The sequence below is a fragment of the Trematomus bernacchii genome, unplaced genomic scaffold, assembly GCF_902827165.1.
Source record: "Trematomus bernacchii unplaced genomic scaffold, fTreBer1.1, whole genome shotgun sequence".
Classification (NCBI taxonomy): domain Eukaryota; kingdom Metazoa; phylum Chordata; class Actinopteri; order Perciformes; family Nototheniidae; genus Trematomus; species Trematomus bernacchii.
The window spans coordinates 1,098,655-1,119,406 of record NW_022987869.1 but is presented as its reverse complement, the minus strand read 5'-3'; the positions used below and the strand labels follow the sequence as shown (position 1 = coordinate 1,119,406).

At 43.1% G+C, this 20,752-nt stretch overlaps 1 protein-coding gene across 2 annotated transcripts in view; it reads right to left on the bottom strand.

Annotated features, from left to right (window-relative positions):
* Positions 1 to 20,752, bottom strand: part of mettl22 (methyltransferase like 22) — a 40,373-nt gene that overhangs the window by 8,091 nt on the left and 11,530 nt on the right. For both annotated transcript variants that reach the window (XM_034113618.1, XM_034113619.1), the window contains exons 3-11: positions 15,824 to 16,028; positions 14,956 to 15,098; positions 9,669 to 9,709; positions 8,924 to 9,068; positions 8,242 to 8,313; positions 7,672 to 7,725; positions 4,600 to 4,680; positions 3,932 to 4,034; positions 3,237 to 3,405 (exon numbers count right to left, since the gene is read on the bottom strand). In XM_034113618.1, the coding sequence (XP_033969509.1) occupies positions 3,237 to 3,405; positions 3,932 to 4,034; positions 4,600 to 4,680; positions 7,672 to 7,725; positions 8,242 to 8,313; positions 8,924 to 9,068; positions 9,669 to 9,709; positions 14,956 to 15,098; positions 15,824 to 16,028 (1,013 nt within the window). The remainder of the gene's footprint in view (positions 1 to 3,236; positions 3,406 to 3,931; positions 4,035 to 4,599; positions 4,681 to 7,671; positions 7,726 to 8,241; positions 8,314 to 8,923; positions 9,069 to 9,668; positions 9,710 to 14,955; positions 15,099 to 15,823; positions 16,029 to 20,752) is intronic.

Sequence of the window (20,752 nt, the reverse complement as noted above, 5' to 3'; positions counted from 1 at the left end):
TCACCTGACCTACCCGTTCCTCACCGTGACCTTAACCCTTCCTCACCTGACCTTAAACCCTTCCTCACTGACCTAAAACCCTTCCTCACCTGACCCTAACCCTTCCTCACCTGACCTAAACCCTTCCTCACCTGACCTAAACCCTTCCTCACCTACCACCCTTCCTACTGACCTAAACCCTTCCTCACCTGACCAAACCCTTCCTCAGCCTGACCAAACCCTTCCTCACTGACCAAACCTTCCTCACCTGACTAAACCCTTTCCTCACCTGACCTAAACCCTTCCTCACCTGACCTAACCCTTCCTCACCTGACCCAAACCCTTCCTCACCTGACCCAAACCCTTCCTCACCTGACCTAAACCCTTCCTCACCTGACCTAAACCCTTCCTCACCGGACCTAAACCCTTTCCTCACCTGACCTAAACCCGTCCTCACCTGACCTAAACCCTTCCTCACCTGACCTTAACCCTTCCTCACCTTAAACCCTTCCTCACCTGACCTTAACCCTTCCTCACTTGACCTAAACCCTTCCTCACCTGACCCAAACCCTTCCTCACCTGACCTAAACCCTTCCTCACTTGACCTAAACCCTTCCTCACCTGACCCAAACCCTTCCTCACCTGACCTAACCCTTCCTCACCTGACCTAAACCCTTCCTCACCTGACCTAAACCCTTCCTCACCTGACCTAAACCCTTCCTCACCTGACCCAAACCCTTCCTCACCTGACCTAAACCCTTCCTCACCTGACCCTAAACCCTTCCTCACCTGACCTTAACCCTTCCTCACCTTGACCTTAACCCTTCCTCACCTGACCTTAACCCTTCCTCACCTGACCCAAACCCTTCCTCACCTGACCCAAACCCTTCCTCACCTGACCCTAACCCTTCCTCACCTGACCTTAACCCTTCCTCACCTGACCCAAACCCTTCCTCACCTGACCCAAACCCTTCCTCACCTGACCTTAACCCTTCCTCACCTGACCTTAACCCTTCCTCACCTGACCTAAACCCTTCCTCACCTGACCTTAACCCTTCCTCACCTGACCTAAACCCTTCCTCACCTGACCTAAACCCTTCCTCACCTGACCTTAACCCTTCCTCACCTGACCTAAACCCTTCCTCACCTGACCTAAACCCTTCCTCACCTGACCTAAACCCTTCCTCACCTGACCTAAACCCTTACTCACCTGACCTTAACCCTTCCTCACCTGACCTTAACCCTTCCTCACCTTAACCCTTCCTCACCTGACCTTAACCCTTCCTCACCTTAACCTAAACCCTTCCTCACCTGACCTTAACCCTTCCTCACCTGACCTTAACCCTTCCTCACCTGACCTAAACCCTTCCTCACCTGACCTAAACCCTTCTTCACCTGACCTTAACCCTTCCTCACCTTAACCTAAACCCTTCCTCACCTGACCTAAACCCTTCCTCATCTGTCCTAAACCCTTCCTCACCTGACCTTAACCCTCACCTGACCTAAACCCTTCCTCACCTGACCTAAACCCTTCCTCACCTGACCTAAACCCTTCCTAATCTGACCTAAACCCTTCCTCACCTGACCTAAACCCTTCCTCACCTTAACCCTTCCTCACCTGACCTTAACCCTTCCTCACCTTAACCTAAACCCTTCCTCACCTGACCTTAACCCTTCCTCACCTGACCTAAACCCTTCCTCACCTGACCTAAACCCTTCCTCACCTGTCCTAAACCCTTCCTCACCTGACCTAAACCCTTCCTCACCTGACCTAAACCCTTCCTCACCTGACCTAAACCCTTCCTCACCTGACCTAAACCCTTAATCACCTGACCTAAACCCTTCCTCACCTGACCTAAACCTTCCTCACCTGACCTAAACCCTTCCTCACCTGACCTAAACCCTTCCTCACCTGACCTAAACCCTTCCTCACCTGACCTAAACCCTTCCTCACCTGACCTAAACCCTTAATCACCTGACCTAAACCCTTCCTCACCTGACCTAAACCCTTCCTCACCTGACCTAAACCCTTCCTCACCTGACCTAAACCCTTCCTCACCTTAACCCTTCCTCACCTGACCTTAACCCTTCCTCACCTTAACCCTTCCTCACCTTAACCCTTCCTCACCTGACCTAAACCCTTCCTCACCTGACCTAAACCCTTAATCACCTGACCTAAACCCTTCCTCACCTGACCTTAACCCTTCCTCACCTTAACCCTTCCTCACCTTAACCTAAACCCTTTCTCACCTGACCTTAACCCTTCCTCACCTGACCTAAACCCTTCCTCACCTGACCCCAAACCCTTCCTCACCTGACCTAAACCCTTCCTCACCTGACCCAAACCCTTCCTCACCTGACCCAAACCCTTCCTCACCTGACCTAAACCCTTCCTCACCTGACCTAAACCCTTCCTCACCTGACCTAAACCCTTCCTCACCTGACCTAAACCCTTCCTCACCTGACCTAAACTCTTCCTCACCTGACCTAAACCCTTCCTCACCTGACCTTAACCCTTCCTCACCTGACCTAAACCCTTCCTCACCTGACCTTAACCTTTCCTCACCTGACCTAAACCATTCCTCACCTGACCTTAACCCTTCCTCACCTGACCTAAACCCTTCCTCACCTGACCTAAACTCTTCCTCACCTGACCTAAACTCTATAGAGAACTTGTGGGCCCTTCTTAAAGGGAGATTTACGGTGAAGGAAACAACTCTCTGAACAGAGTCTGGGAGGCTGTGGTTGCTGCTGTAACAAAAGGTGATGGTCAACAGATCCAGAAACTGACAGACTCCATGAATAGAAGGCTTGTGACTGTTATTGAAAAGAAGGGTGGCTATATTGTTTTTTTAAATGACAGAAAAGTAGAACAGTTGTTTGTTTACTGTTCTCACTTAAACTAAATATGTGAGATGGGAACATCTTAGTTGTTCCTTTAGTTGCATAATAAGTCTGCACACTAATAGTTGCCCAATAATTCTGCACACACAGATATTCTCCCAAGAAAGCCAAAACCTCACTTTTACTTTCCTATATATTCAGGTTTGAGGTTTATTAACATTTTGGATTGACCGAGAGCACTGTAGTTGTTCAATAATAAAATGAATCCTCAAAAATGCAACCACACAGTGGAGTGTATCCTGCTTGTCTTAGTAAACACACTTGCTTATATTAGAGTGCTTGCTTTCACTAGCACCAACACATCTCAGAACTTCTTCTGAAAATATAATGATGTGTGCGAGTGGCTCTCTTACCAGCTGCTCGATGCGGTCATACAGGAGGAACTGTGAAAAGTGGGTAGGGAGCTGCTGCACTGTGAAGCTGCAGCGTCCGTCCTGCAGGGCCACCAGCTGGGACAGGCAGCGGCTGAAGTGGTTGTAGGCATCACAGGACACGTCCATGTGTCTCAGAGTGAAGTTCATCCTTGTGAGACATCCAGGCAAAACAGAATTACTGCTTGAGCTTGTAACTTGGTCCCTGGTTTCCCTCTAGGGGTTCTGGATATCCTGTTACCATATACAATAGGTGTGTAATACAGTGCAGTGAGTAGAGTTATGCTTAGACCTGCAGGTGAAGTTAAACTTTAAAACAGTTATAACCACAAACTGTAAGTTATTACTCAGAGTAAAGTCCAATACCTGTAAGGCTAATTTATGCTCTATAAAAACGTGGTTGGAAACTACACGTCATACAAAACGTTCTAGGATCAAACAGACACCTCGGGTACAGCTGCTGTGCGGAATAAAGCACACAGCTTCCCCCCGGTCTGAAACTGCACATTCAACTGTATCTGAGTTTTTTCTTCCCGTTGATAAAAGTGAGTATCAATTCAATTAAATGGATCTAGAAATCCACAGGCAGTTGTAGACAACGTACTCACCATGCAGAACATTAGTTTTGATGTTCCAAAGCTATGTCTAGCAGATCCATGCTCTGAGACTCTGCTCACCTTTTCTCTATGGAGATGAAGACGGAGCAGCTGTGAGAGAAGCTGCTGCAGAGCCGGTACAGGGTCCGGAACAGACCGTCTGTCAGCTCATCGTCATAGATAACTGATACAAGAAAACATCAATAATAATCATTTATTTAATTCTCATTTAAATAATAATGCTTTGAAATGACATCTTGGAGCAAATAAAAAGTGGCCAAAGAAAAATGGTAGACCAATGATCCATGATCAGGCCAATATATAAAGTGAATATGTTACATCAAAAGTGTCTTTGAGCACTGCTGAAAGCATTTCATAAATGCCATGCATTACTGTTATTATCATTAGCTACAGCAGCCTGTGACTCATGAGCACATGGCCCCACTGTTGCAGTGCTGATAGAAGCCTTTTGTTATTACTTACTAATCATTCACACTAGTAAGGTGACCCCGGACAATTGTGTGTTTCAACTGCAGCACATACACGTGGAAAATGCTCAAAGGCAAGATCAAGCATCACTCCTTCTTTACACATCACTTCCTGTCAAGGCTATAGAATGATTGGAAGACGTCTTAAATAAATCAAAGTGCTTCTTAACTGTTGCATTTGCATGGTTATGTCTCATTAAATGAAGCACGGTGCAGTGGGTTGTTCTACCTATGCTAACTGTGACCAGCTCAATAACCCACCATCAGCAGCAATGATGATCTCAGTGTTGTTGTACATGTCTTCTACTTCCTCCTCTGTCCAGCTAAACTCCACGTCTGCATCTACAAACATTCCACAGATGATAGAGAGACATTTCCATGGTCAGAGAGAGGGGTGTCTTCTATACAAAATAAGGTGTAAAGGTTGGTAGGCTGTACTTGTTTCAATGTTCCAGGTACATTTGTATTGTGTACATGTAATGACAACATTGCACATTATCTGCTGCTGAACAAACAGTCAGTGTCAGACACACAACTCTTTAGTTGCATACATTCATTGTTGGTTGATAGTAAATATAAACACTTTCACAGCCATGACTATGGACAGTATGTCATATGTTGCAAGTCGTCAGAGAATAATGATTGGATTAGTGTTCCTATGTTTACATCAATCATCATTTCTGAGTTAATGATGGTCATTCATTCTCTATAGTCTGCAGTTAGTGGTACAGGCTAAACAAAACGTACAGTGATTGTGTATGCATTATGTGTCCGTTACTTCATCATTAATATCTGTGGCCCTTCAAACTAAGTGTTGCTCTGCTCCTTCCGTTTCTGATACATATACAGTGGAGGAAATAATTATTTGATCCCTTGCAGATTTTGTATATTGGCCCACTTACAAAGAAAAGAACAGTCTATATACTTTTAATGGTAGGTTTATACTAACAGTGAGAGTAAGAATATCAGAAAGAAAATCCAGAAATGGACATTATATGAAAGATACAAATTGATTTGCATTTAACTGTGAAATAAGTATTTGATCCCCTTGCAGAACATGTGTTAGTACTTGATGGAGAAACCCTTGTTGGACACACAGAGGTCAGACACTTCTTGTAGCTGGTCTCCAGGTCTGTGCACAACTCAGGAAGGATGTTGGTCCACTCCTCTCTGAAGACCCTCTCCAAATCCTGCAGGTTTTGAGGCTGATGCTTGGCCTCTGGAAGCTTCAGCTCCCTCCACAGATGTTCTATGGGATTAAGGTCCGGAGACTGGCTAGGCCCCTCCATCACCTCAATGTGCTTCTTCTTTAGCCTCTCCTGTGTTGTCTTGGCCGTATGTTCAGGGTCATTGTCCTGCTGGAAGACCCCTCCATGACCCATTTTCAGTGTCCTGGCTGAGGGAAGGAGGCTATCGGCCAAGATGTTACGGTGCATGGCCCCGTACATCCTCTCCTCGGTGCAGGGAAGCCGTCCTGTCCCCTGAGCAGAGAAACACCCCCAAAGCAGAATGTTTCCACCTCCATGCCTGACGGTGGGGGGGGATGGTGTTCTGGGGTTATAGTCAGCATTTCTCTTCCTCCAAACACGGCGTGTCGAGTTGCTGCCAAAGATCTCGATGTTGGTCTCATCTGATCTCATCACCTTCTCCCAAGCCTTCTCTGAATCATTCAGATGTTCATTGTCAAGCTTCAGACGGCCTTTCATGTTCTTCTTGAGCAGGGGGAGGGGGGGGCCTTCAGGCGCTGCAGAATTTGATCCATTATGGTGTAGTGCAGGCATCCTCAAAGTCCGGACTCCGGTCCGGATCCGGACCAAACCACAACTGTCTCTGGACTCTGAGCAAATGATACTTTTCATATGTATTATCTGTATTATCTGTGTTATCTGCGAGACATCGCCACAACGCAACCAGTCAAAATTCTCCGCTATGTCTACTGCATACAGCGCTCTGCATGTCAGACTGTTCCACTGTCTGTGTATGTCTGACAACGCTTTGGTCCAATCACATTCAGCATCCAGTCAGCGTTTTTCCCCCCACCAACAGTCTGCGAATCAGAGGCACAGTAGGGCGGGTCTTCGCGGAATGCGGGTGGGAAAAATGCGTGTGTGTTTAAAAAAGAAAGTCAGAGCGAGAGTTAACAGCTCATCTAGTTGCATCTGTACTGTAGCTAGTAGCCTAGTTTCACCTACCGGGGTGGCAACTGTCATCATACTACTTCCCTGATGGCTCCCACAGGATTGTTGACATCCTCGTGGATTCCTCTTCTTATTATAGACACATGCATTTCCAAACATTTGGTCTACCTATGTTGTAAAATGTATTATCTCTTTGATTTACACACGGCATCTATTGCACGTCTGTCCGTCCTGGGAGAGGGATCCCTCCTCTGTTGCTCTCCCTGAGGTTTCTCCCATGTTCCCCTTTAAACTGGGGTTTTCTCTGGAAGTGTTTCCTTGTACGATGTGAGGGTCTAAGGACAGAGGGTGTCGTATTGTCACTGATATTCTGTACAAACTGTGAAGTCCACTGAGACAAATGTAACATTTGTGATATTGGGCTATATAAATAAACATTGATTGATTGATTGATTGATTGATTGATTGATTGATTGATTGATTAAATGCAAATCAATTTTTATCTTTTATATAATGTCAATTTCCGGATTTTCTTTTTGATATTCTTACTCTCACTGTTAAAATAAACCTACCATTAAAATGAAAGACTGTTCATTTATTTGTAAGTGGGTGAACTTACAAAATCGGCAGGGGATCAAATACTTATTTCCTCCACCGTACATGTATGAAGCATAACTAGAGAAGGCTTGTAAAACTGTACTAACGATACAAAAATTCGATACACAGGATATTTTTTGCAAATTCAAAGAATTTTGCAGTTTGTTAGTTTTCTGGAAATCCTACTACTGGGTTCATTTGGAGGGAGATATCTGTCCATAGATGGAGTGGGTCTCTAACACGGGAGAGAGTCAACGAGAGCTAGTTTCATTTAGGACTTCTATTCACTCAAGAAGAAATGTAATCTGTAGTTGACTACAGTGTGCCATGCAAATACTGTCCTTGCTCTGTGTCTTTGGTGATATGATTCATTATTTGAAGCATGCCATTGTCATGTAGTTAATGTTTAAATTCCTTCCTTAAAAAAAGACATGGGATATGATATCTTTGTTGGCTGTGAGGAATGACCAGATGACCAGTAGGAAATGCTTTTGTGTGGTGTGGTGAGGTGTATGGTGTGTGTGTGTGTGTGTGTGTGTGTGTGTGTGTGTGTGTGTGTGTGTGTGTGTGTGTGTGTGTGTGTGTGTGTGTGTGTTACCTGTACAAAGGTCATGCTGAAGCCAGTCCAGCTGTCTCACTCTCACATCACCACCTGATTGTCAGAGAAGTTAAAGTCATAATGTTTTTGTGTGAGGATATAATTATCTTTCATAAGATGAAAATAATATATATATTAATAAAATAAATAATACAATTAAGCAATGACTTAATTATTATGCCTATACAAGCATACATATATACCTTAAGCAGTGGCGAGCCGTCAGGGCTTATATATTTGAAAACATTAATATTTTAAATATTTGTTTAGTTATATTTTTCATTAGTTTTACCAAAATAACTTGATTTAAAATTGTATTTAAAATAACATTTCCAAAGAAATAAATCCTTCGAATCTGCCTATTCAGTTTCTGTTCAGAGGGCCTAGGTATAAAAGTCACGGCTCGCCACTGACCTTAAGTAAGTACATACTATCTAAGTTACTATCTTTTGTGTAAGTCAGCCCTTTTGTACCCTTTTATTTGGGAGCATGTTATAGCAGAGGTTCCCACAGTGCTCTCTCCACTACGTGCACAAGGACAGCTACCATGGTTTAGATGGGAGTTCTCACCTGCAGCCTCCATCAGGTGTCTGTTTAATGTTACATTTGTCTTGCACATGCTTAGAAGGTCCTCTCCCACATCTGTAAAACAACATGTGGTATTTCAGCCATGAAACAGTCAAGACATGAGACACAGGTTTTAAAGGTCAACTTCAGAATAGCTTTGCTCGGTCATACAGTATTAATCCAGCTGCCTGCTGCGCTCACTGACTTGTGTCGACTGCACAGAGCAAAGTCTTTCTTTTTTTACTTCCCTACACCACTCTTTGACTTCCAATCCTTTCCTTTGTTTTCGTTATTTGAACATGCCCCAAAATAGTAATGTATAGATATGTGGCATGATTTAATCAGTTTGAGAAAGGCTGATATGGGATGTAATACAGCCATTATTTTAAAATATGAATAACAAATGAGTCACAGTGGAATGTTCTTATATAAATATGATCAAAAACACAAGTATAGAGTTTGTCTTGACTGACTGAACTGAAGTATGGAGGGAGGAGTGTGTGCTGAGATCAGTGTGTCAGCACAGAGCTGTAATCTAACAGATACTGTATGAATGAGACGCAGTAGAGGAAACACTAAGAGGAGCTCAGACTACTCGGAGCTCAGATTAAGATGAGTAAAGATATTCTTACGTCAGTTTTCAGTGTTGAGCTTTTTTAAATGATTTGTGCCTGATGAAAAATACCTGTGCAGAATGTTGTTTTGCAGATGGTTGCCATGACGATGCTGGTGAGGCCTGTTCCCGCTCCCAGCTCCAGGACTGTGGCTCCTCTGAACATGTCAGGGCTGGAGAGAATGAAGTCCGCCAAGAGGAAGGCCCCCCGCCACACCTTCAGAAACATATTATGTATATATGCATATATATATATATATGCATATATATATATATATATATATATGCATATATATATATATATGCATATATATATATATATATATATATATATATATATATATATAGATTTATAGATTTCAGAATCAAACAAGTATCAGAGCACTCTCATAATAACGTAACACTATCAGAGACTGGATTTTTTTTTTTATATATATATATATATATATATATATCGTACATTTCCCCTTTGTGGGACAAAAAAAGGATTTCTGATTGTGATTAACCGCTACAGTTCAAAATGTATCCTGAAGACTCCGTCACACAGGAGGTGCACAGGAAGCAGCACAGTGAGGTCATCACAGGCTCAGCACCACTCAGTGCCTACACTTCAGCCACATGTTCTGCCAACCATGCTTTATGTAACATTTGTGTGAGAAGTGAACAGAAGCACAAATCATTTGAGTTTCAATGGAAGCATTTAAAGATCACAGCAATTCACTTCCTGACACACTTCAACACTGAAAAACTGTGAAATAAGGAAAAGATAACCCTTTAACTACGATGGGGGGGGGGGCAGATTGGTTTGATTACTCACCTGTTTGCCTACATCCTCCAGGGTTGTGGCCATGGTGTGTTCTGTAAAAAATATTCAATTCATATGTTAAACACTACTTATTTATTATAAACTTAACACAAAAAGTAAGGAAATCTGTGTTTGGTAGCTTATTTCTGAGTGGGTTGCGCCCATGAAAAATGGGACAAATTTCCTCTGCCAATGCCAAACAGCTTTTTTTTCTGTCGACTCTTGTTTGGTATTGTTTGGTGGATTGGATGATTGAAGTCTGATTAATCAAGACATATTAGCAACAATTTATTTATGAACAATGTATTAATTTAACAAGGAGCCTCAGTAGCGTGTGGAAGAACCAAACACAGCCACAACAGCCTCTCCTCCTCATGCTGGTCACAAATGTGGCACCACTTGAAATGTAAATAAACAGGCTTTGCAACGTTATAAGATTTATTGTCAAGAAGCAATGTTACAACAAAGAAATAATCTACCAAACACAGATTTTCTTACTTTTGGTGTTAAGTATATATAGTGCACTATTTAACCCTTTGAATTATAGGCGAGACAGGCCACACATCAGGGGATTTCCCCGTCGGAAATAGTGTAAATCAGGGATGGGCAAATGGCGGCCCGGGGGCGTACATGATTTTGTTCGCCAGCCAAATACCGCGAAATAATCTGTGACGCGTTTGTGTGTATTGTGTTTGTTTCCCGGGAAACACTCACAAGAAACACCGGCTGTTGTTATGCCTGCTGTGACGTTAAGTTACCGCTTGTAATTATGCCTTTACAAGCTTCAAAGTTGCATTTATCATCTGAATTTGGCGAAAACAAGTTTAATATTCTAAAAACCAAGACTTTGTTAATTTGAAATCAGATGAAAACAAACTGTCACGGACCCTGCCGTGTTATCTATGATTACTATACGCTTTTCATTCATAATTTCAGCGGGAGGGAGGGGGAGCGGCGCTGAGGAACAGCAGAGTGTGCGGGGTTGACAGGTGTCTGTGTTGACATTCCCCTTATTGTGCGTCAGCAGAGACAGGCTACAAGTGTCTTAGGTTCAAGTTAGACAACTAATGTCTGGGTTAGTGTTCATGACTTCATGTTTATGTCATCTTAATGGTTAATTTTAATGCACACACATTTTCCGTGCTTTCCAATAGTTTAAAATAGTTTTATTCCACTGTTAAATAACCTGTTCAATACAAACATGCCACTTGTAAAAATTAAATAACATTTCTGTGAACTGATATTTGTTTAGTGAGTTTATTAGAGAATGTTCCCTGAAAGATTGTAAAATGTCAATGAAGATGTCAGACTTAATTTGTTAATAATTACATACAATACATGGAATTTGTGTGCGTGTGTGTGTTCCAAGTGAATCTGCAGCCCCCTGGTGGCCAGTACATAAATGATGTGGCCCCCACTACCATCCAAGTTGCCCAACTCTGGTGTAAATCAAAGAGGAGACGACAAAGAGTTAATAAACATATTTATTTTTCTCAATTTTACCCCTGGGTTATTTTATCATTTAATAACTTTCCTCACTCCTACGGTTTGAGGAAAGGTCACACTCATGCCCCTTTCACACCAACGAGTTTTCAGCGCCAGCTCGGTTTTTCCTGTTCACACCGCAGCGGCGCCGCCTCTTAGCTCCGGAATGCGGTTCACTTCCAGCTCCAAAAAATTGTCGGTCTAGAAGCAAGACTCCGGAGCTAAGAGGCGGCGTTGCTTACGTCTCTCTTACGTAGAGGCGTGCAGGAAACTAAACCCACCTCCCCTGAACATGGGTCGACTGAAGAGTCTCGTCATGCCTGCCTACAAGCAGTAGCGCTGAGCAAAGTGACTAGAAGGCAACCACACACTTATAAAAAAACCCACTTTATAAAGTCAGGCAACACTAACCAGGCTTCGTGTGATTCTGTTTATTTGTACCTTACTTTGACCATCCGTTCACTGTTATTGATCATTGTGGAGAGCAGGCAGACGTTTTGTTTGTTATTATAGCAGCTATCGGATGGAATCAATACATGGGCTGCACAGGTTGTCATGTCCGACTATCACAAGTAGAATCATAATGAAAAATACGCCGGTAAAATGTGCCTGTAGAAAACGGCTTAGCAAGTAGTCAGTTTAGCTTCGGTTGCTATGCTAACATCACCCATGTTATACCAGAGAAACTTTCATAACAGCGTTGTGATGCCAAACAGCGTCAATTCAGACTGACTCACATTCACTTAAGGGGAACTGGGGATATGTATCAGCTGCTTGTGTGACAGTCAGACAGTGAATACTTTAGAGCCGTGTGAGCTAACCCGGAGCTAACGGGAGAATACACTCCCGTGGAAGAGCAGCCAGCACTGCAGCGGTCGGTAAATGCCGCTGAAACACATTAATAAACAATGAACCACGGCACTCTGGAGAAAAGTATAAGGTTGGAGAAGTCGTTATTTAATTTAATCTGGCTTCGTATGATTAAAAGCAACACGATCATCGACCCAACGCAGTCCCCCGTTGTTGTTGTTGTTGTGAGCTCCGTTGGGGAGAAAATCAGCGATGTAAACGGTGACGTCATGACGCAGCAGCGGCAGCTCTGGGCGGTGTGAACAGAGCGGGAGCAGAAAAGGGAAACTGGAGCTGAACCAGAAAAGCTCTAGCTAGGAGCTAGAAAGGGAAAAGCTCTGGTGTGAAAGCCGCATCAGAGTTCCTGATAAGTGCTTCTGTCTTCAGGATTGAAGCTCAAGACTTAACTTACCGGACATGGACAAGATCATATTTCTACTTTACCCTCATAAAAAAGTGAGTCATTGCCAAAAGTAGTTCAACAGTATTGGTTATGTAATAAAGGTAGTATTATTTTTAATCATTTTATCATAAATTCATAAATTATGCTAATTGGTCAGCTGTAAATACAAATATTAAAAGGGGACCTATCGTGCAAAATGCACTTTTTGATGTCTTTTATACATAAATATGTGTCCCCTCCCCGGTGTGTCAGGGAACACAAGCAGCGTCAGAAAATACAACCCTCTCTCTTGTCCTCCATACCCAAATCTCTAAAAACTGAGGTACAATGGAGCTGATCCAGATTTGCGTCCGATATGACGTAATATCGGCAATGCGGACCCACGGCACTATCAGAAAGTTGCTATCAGAAACAATGCCCGACTGTTTTGGACGTAATATGGTCTTTGTTTACATTAGCAAGCATGCGTGTGCTGCCTTAAAAGGCATTTCATAATGTTATCATTTGTTTGCAGTTGATAAAGGCATCACTAGGAGTGCTAATGGTCATGTTATCTTTATGTTGGTTGTTATTAGCGACACTTCCGGTCTACAGTATCATCACATCCGGTTTCAGCGGTAGAGAAACAGCATGGTCAGAGAGTGTAATTCTCTAAATGTAATTTGCTTCCATCCACAAGGAACATCCTAGAGGCAATGCTGTAAGTTTGTCTATTTGACATAACTCATGTTAAAGATCATTTATTAGGAATGATATTGTTAAAAAGATGTTTGATTAGTTTGTATAATAAAACGATTTATTTACAACTGTCATAAACACTGTAAAGAATGCAGGAAAGCTATTTAAGTTTGTATTGTGTTTATTTACAGTTTTTACCGCAATGTCTATGAAGAATTGTGACAGTAAACAGTCAAACTTTACTACGACTGTCTTCATTGGCTGCGGTTTAACTCAATGTTTGCATTAGAGTTCAACACACTGCATGAGAACACTACAGCATTGGATGTCTCCGAAGTGGTCACAATGGCAACAAGTAGCAAGTCATCCGCATCTAGTGCTAGGAGCATTAACACTTCATCATCATCCTCATGTTTTTTATAAATTTGTATATATCTGAGACCCATAATATATGTCTAAAAATAGCATAATAGGAGCACTTTAAGAGCCAGTTTCAAACTACTAAAATTATCATTTCTGTCAATGAGGCCAAGCTTACACAGAATCCATGTCTCTCACTACACATTAAACCTGTGCAGTTGTTAAGGTGGACCATCGTAGTACACGCAGCAGAGTCCCCGTTAGCCGGTAATTACCGGACTATGACCGGTAAAATATGCTGAAGACCGGCAAATCTAAATCTCTCCGGTCAAAATGTCCGGTCAAAATAATTTCCCCTTAGCGCAATACCGCATCAGTTGCGCCACTTATGTGACAGACAAGAATAGTATGTGACAGACAAAAGAGTATGTGACAGACAAGAATAGTCCATTCTAATGTCTAACCTTTATATATACAGTCTATGTGTCTAACACTTAATGTGGAGAAAGAGATGTCCTGTATGGGTTGATTGTGCGTTGATCTGTTGGTAATGCCTCGGGGTTCCGGTGGGCATGTAAACAAATGCATAATGCTGCGCTATACTTTGTGGCCTCACCCGGTTGCATAGCGACACTTATTGTTTAGGTGTCTTTTAATAAGCAGGTAGTCATATCATTAGCTAGAACTAGCTGGATCTGATCGATATGCACATAAACGCGAGTAAAGTCTAATCTGACGGGAGGGAGAGATCAGCTGCTGCTGACGAGTCGACACGCTGCTCTGCATGATCCCCTGCAGCGGTGAGCTGAGCAAAACACACTTCAGGTTAGAACATCACACGTAGCTATTTTAATTACCTCTCAAACTACCAAAACTAGTTATAGATATGTTTAGTTTACTGTCGGGTCACTCATTACTGGATCCGGGAGCTGCATGATACTGACGGGCTGTCAGGAGAAGGAGAGAGCGCTCCGTTATTCCCGTGTGTAAATTACTGTACACTTTTGGAATAATGTAGTTAATCTACTATAATTAGTTTGTTTAATATCGAATCATATCAATTAGTTTTAAAGCTCAATAAATAACAAAGAAGACCTTTGACCGGCACTTTTCTAATTTTATCCGGAAGATTTCAACTTTAACGGACATTTTGACCGGCAAAAAAAGATTCTAACGGGAACTCTGACACGCAGCACAAGCCTATCTTTTAAATAGTTCCCAGTGAGGAGCGACGAGGAAAAAGGCTTTTTCCTGAGTTGGCACCCCTGTTCATTTTTTGTTACATAGATAATAATATAGCAACATTTTGTTGGTTTCATCTTGGGTTTAAAAGAAGATCAAATGTCACAATTTCTAAAGAAACCACCATCCTCATGTTTTCACTTGATCGCTCATGCATTTAATTACATTTGACCAAATTCACAATGAGCACGTTCATGGCTATTTGATGTTGGAGAGGCTCATGCCATACCAAAGGATTAACTTCCCCATGCCAGCACTTTAGAATAACACAGAGGATCTCACCAATCTTTATAATGTCGTCGAAGGCCTGATCGTCTTCATCCTCCGAGTGCTCCTCTTCTGGCTTCAGCTCAGGGTCAGCCTGCTGCAGGATGATGGGACACACCAGGTCGCGACTGTTTCTCTCCGGAGGGTTCGTTCTCGGCCTGGGGGGTCAGAGGAAAAGTATGAATGAATGTGATTGGGTGAATGGAATAAAAAGTGAATGGAATACAAATATATCAGCCAAACGTGTTTACTAAGTATCATTTCTGTGAAAATATGCCAAAGTTTGAAGTCCGACCCAGACACATTTCTAGGAATAAAAAAAAAAAAGTTTGGTTCTGAACTCTGAAGAGGGACCACATGACTCCCTCTCTAAGACATTCTAGATTTCAGCCCATGGTAAAGCAGCATATCTTATCATTTATGAAATCACTACTGCCCACCCTTCAAACACACACTTAAGATAAGATAAGATAAGATGGACCTTTATTAATCCCCGTGGGGAAATTCAGTTGTACAAAGCAGCAACAGGGTAAGCGTGAAAAAACAAGACAGCAAAGATGCACACAGATTAATAAAATCAAAAATAAAGTCAAGAGAAAAAAGAAATTAAAATAATAATGATAATAATAATAAAAGACTATGAAATAGGAGATGAGTAAAAATAAGAGTAAAATAACTGTCAGCATTCTCCCCATCAGGAACCTCCAGGTGTGTTTCTGCGCGGCACACAACACGGTGCATGGCTGAATTACAAAAAGCAGAAACAGCAACATTTTTGGTACCAAACTAATGTCACAGAGTTGATGTGTAGAGCAGGGAAAACCTGGTTCTGATGTTTTACACAGCCCCCCCCCCACACACAGAGCAGCAGGTGTTTACACACCGGTGTGTGATGTGGAGGTCTCCGTCCTCATCCAGGAATGGTTCCCCACCGACTTCCCCCCCATCCTCTCCATCTTGACTTTGAGAGACTTTTTCGTCCTCTTTCTTTGGTTCGTGGCCCACCCCTGCCTCCGGTACACCTTTCTCTGGGTCATTGTCGTCAGGTCCTTCACCAACTGACAGGATCTTGAATTTAGAAATGAAGACTGGATGAATGAACAAAACAAAGTTAAAAATGAGTGGAAATACTGACACACACACACACCATCTTTGGGGGGATGCCGCAATAGGAATTGTATATAAACTTAACACAAAAATAAAGGAAATCTGTGTTTGGTAGATTATTTCTTTGTTGCATCAACGCTTCTTGGCAACAAATCTTATACCGTTGGAAAGCCTGTTTATTTACCTTTCAAATGGTGCCACATTTGTGAGGAACATGCATTTGTGGGATGAGCAGCAGAGCTGAGTATGTGGGTTGCGCCTATGAAAAATGTGGCAAAACTCCGAACAGCTTTTTTTTTCACTGTTGACTCTTGTTTGGTGTTGTTTGGTGGATTGGATGATTGAAGTCTGATGAATCAAGACCTATTGGCAACCATTTATTTATGAACAATGTATAAGCAGCCTCAGTAGCGTGTGGAAGAACCATACACAGCCACAACAGCCTCTCCTCCTCATGCATGAAGAAGTCTCTGATAATCCTCACTCTGTGGGGGCGAGCGTTGTCATCTTGGAGGAGGAGTTTGATCCCAGACTGTTGAGATTCGGGGTTGCCACTGGTTGCAGAATGTTATCTCGATATCTCTCTGCATTGAGATTGCCCCCACACCATCACACTGCCTCCACCAAAATATGTTACTCTATCAGTGCAGCAATCAGCAAAGGTTCTCCATGTGTTCTCCACACTGTGACCCTACGATCCAAGTGCCGTAGGCAGAATCTGGACTCATGGCTGAACATAATGGTCCTCCACATGTTGAGGTTCCAATGCTCTGAACATAATGGTCCTCCACATGTTGAGGTTCCAATGCTCTGAACATAATGTTCCTCCACATGTTGAGTTCCAATGCTCTAAAACATAATGTTCCTCCACATGTTGAGGTTCCAGTGCTCTGAACATAATGTTTCCTCCACATGTTGAGGTTCCAGTGCTCTGAACATAATGTTCCTCCACATGTTGAGGTTCCAATGCTCTGAACATAATGGTCCTCCACATGTTGAGGTTCCAGTGCTCTGAACATAATGGTCCTCCACATGTTGAGGTTCCAATGCTCTGAACATAATGTTCCTCCACATGTTGAGGTTCCAGTGCTCTGAACATAATGTTCCTCCACATGTTGAGGTTCCAGTGCTCTGAACATAATGTTCCTCCACATGTTGAGGTTCCAATGCTCTGAACATAATGGTCCTCCACATGTTGAGGTTCCAGTCGTGGCAGGCCTCCTGGCAGCCGTACGAGACCGGAGAGTGGCTGCTGTTTGGCAGAGGAGATTTGTCACATTTTTCATGGGCGCAACCCACATACTCAGCTCTGCTGCTCATCCCACAAATGCATGTTCCTCACAAATGTGGCCCCATTTGAAAGGTAAGAAAACAGGCTTCCCAACAGTATAAGATGTATTGTCAAGAAGCATTGTTACAACAAAGAAATAATCTACCCAACACAAATGTCCTTACTTTTTGTGTTAAGTTTATTTAGATATTGTATTTTACACAATTCCTCAACGTCAGATAAAAGATTAAAAAAAATTCATTGCAATGACCTTGAGGTAATATAAGAAAGCCATTTCACCATCCTTTAACAGTTTGGTATATACATACAGAGGGGGTGGAATCTCATGCAGTAAAAGAAATTCTCATAATATTCTGTTAGGGATGTCCCGATTGAGTTCTTTTGTATTCTGAGTACTTTGACATTTGGTATCTGTCAAAAGTGAGTCGGATTGCTACATGAAAATTAAGAAGCATTCGATAAAGTTGATAGTCTTTAAATGATCCCATCCCTAGATGGTTTTCCCCTTTTTTCTTTTAAAGGTCCCCTATTATACTGTTTTTCATTCATAAATTATAGGTCTCAGATATATACAAAACATGTCTCTGAAGTGTTTGGCTGAAACACCAAACAGATCATTGCAGCATCCCTCTGTTTCAGCCCTGTTTCAAAAGTGCTGATTCTCTGTCTGTTACTTTAGATCAGGGGTGTCCATACAGAACAATGAAATGCTTGATACTTGAAAATGCCTCAAGAAAGAAACAGCCTACATCAAAGCTCTCCATAGCATTTCATTTATTCTGTTACAAACAGTGTTGCATCTCATCCCTTAAAGCAGAAGCCTCAGATTGCTTATAATAAGGGGAAATAGGAAGGGTCAAAGCCCTATAAAGAGAAAGCTGCGTCATCTCCGTTCACTCCAATGGACCATTTTTTTACAGCAATGGCGGATCGTGGAGCCTCTCAATAGTTCCCGGAAGTTAGCGGCAAAGACTAGCAGCGCAGTAGAGTTGCAGTAGAATAGACCGTTTGTGATGGACTTTGAAAGGTAAGACGTTTAAAGACTTATATTGCGGATATTATCAGCACATCTGAATCAAATTAACATGTGAATTAAAGCATGTTAGTGGATTATCCCCCTCTAAATGAGTACATTTAGGGAATGATAACAGATTAGGCTAGGATACCGGATAAAGTTAGCAACACCCGTTAACCATGATCATTTTTACTGGCCCCGTGCATCTCCTAATCGTTATAACCAGCCTGCTCTCGTCTATCCCACATGCTCCACTGAGATCCAACAGCTAGTTACAGGTGGCCTGTGGAACTGCCAGTCAGCTGTTCCTAAGGCTGACTTCATCTCTGGCTACGCTTCCCTTCAGTCTCTGGATTACCTTGCTCTCACTGAGACCTGGATTACCCCATCCAACACATCCACCCCAGCAGCTCTCTCCACAGCATCTTCCTTCACCCATACACCCAGACCCAGTGGCAGAGGAGGTGGCACTGGTCTCCTGCTCTCTCCCAAATGGAGCTTTTCCCTCTTCAAGCTACCTAACTTCCCTCCTTCCACCTTTGAATTCCATGCCGTCACAGTAACCCATCCTATACAATTAACCATTGTTGTTCTCTACCGTCCACCTGGCGTCTTGGGAGACTTCTTGGAGGAATTAGATAATCTCCTCTAACACATCCCTGAAACTGGCCCTCCCACTGTACTTCTCTGAGACTTCAACCTCCAGACAGGGAAGATATCTGAACTAACACCTCATTTAACCACCTTTGCTTTCTCACTGTCTCCATCCCCACCAACTCATAAAGCTGGCAATGTCCTTGATCTCATATTCTCAAAGAACTGCACTACTTCTAACCTCTCTGTAAACCCGCTTCACACATCCGATCACTTTTTCATTTCATTCTCTCTACCCCTTTCCAAACATAACAAACTAATCTCTTCTAACTCTGCACCTGTCCGCCGTAACCTTCGTTCCCTCTCCCCCTCTACTCTTACCTCATCGGTGCTCTCAGCCTCCCTTCCTCTGACTCGTTCCAACTCCTGCCCTCCAAACTCTGCTGCAGAAACTCTCCTCTCCACTCTTTCATCCTCTCTGGACTCTCTCTGTCCTCTCACATCTCGGCAGGCTCGTCAGTCCCCTCCTGCTCCCTGGCTAAATGACGCACTGCGTGCCAATAGAACCATCCTTCGGGCAGCTGAGCGGAAATGGTGGAAATGCAAACACCATGACGACCTCCTAACCTATCAGGCTCTCCTCTCCTCTTTCTCTGCTTCCATCTCTCAGGCAATGTGACGAAGGTAACTTCGTCACTGTGGACTGACGGCTTCGGGGCCTTGTAACTCAGCACTTTAGTGAACAGTTTGCACTTTATTAGCGTGATTGCACAGTACCGTTTGGCATGGCATATTTGCACATTTTATATAATTTATACTAATTATTGATTTAGTATTTATTAAAGGATTAAACCGTATTAATTGAAATGTCGTCAGGTGCTGGTCGGGTCCTCGGCTCCGCCTTGAAAAGATAGGGGAGTTACCGAGAGCGCCGAAAGTGTTTGCTGGTGTAGAATGACAGCGGTTAAGAATAATCAGGGTGCAAATAATATGTGAGGGTGTGGAAATCATAGCGTTAAGTGGCATTAATTGTACCAGTGCTGACTGTGTTTAGTTGGGTTTGTATGTGTGTTATTCTGTTCAGTTATATGTTTGTGTTTGAAAAGTGTTCCCCTCCCGTTTTGTCTGTTGCTCCTGATTATGTTCACCTGGTGCCCTGTGTTGTCTCCTCCCCCCTCACCTGTGTCTTGTTGATTAATTAGTGTGTGTGTATTTAGGCTCTGTTTTCCCTGTCAGCGGGCTGGTAGTGTGTGTGAGATCCTTGTGGTGGCTGGTGACTGTGTTCACGTGGGCAGCAGATTGAGGCTGTGTCATATGTTTATGATGTAATAAATGCCTACACCGGGTTGTATTTTGGACGTTCTGCCTCTGCCTCCTTGCTTGATCGGGCCGCTCACAGGCAAAAAGCACTTTCTTTCCAAAAAACTATTTTCCATCTTCTCCACCCTCCTGGACCCCCCCCAGAGCCCCTTCCCCCTCCTCCCTTCTTCCAAGCGACTTTGTTAACTACTTTGAAAAAAAGGTTGATGACATTCGCTCTTCTTTTTCTGACTCACCGCTGGGTCACCTGACCCACCGTTCACCCACACACTAACCTCCTTTTCCCCTCTCTCTCTCCAAGTGAGGTTCTTACCCTCATTACCTCTGCCCGGTGGTAGGACGCTACCACCTGTCCTCTGGACCCTATCCCCTCAAACCTCCTTCAGACTATCGCTCCTGATATTCTACCGTTTCTCACCCATCTCATCAATACTTCCCGTGTTAATTTTGGCAGCTGTTTTTGATTTAGTCTTTAGACGAAAATG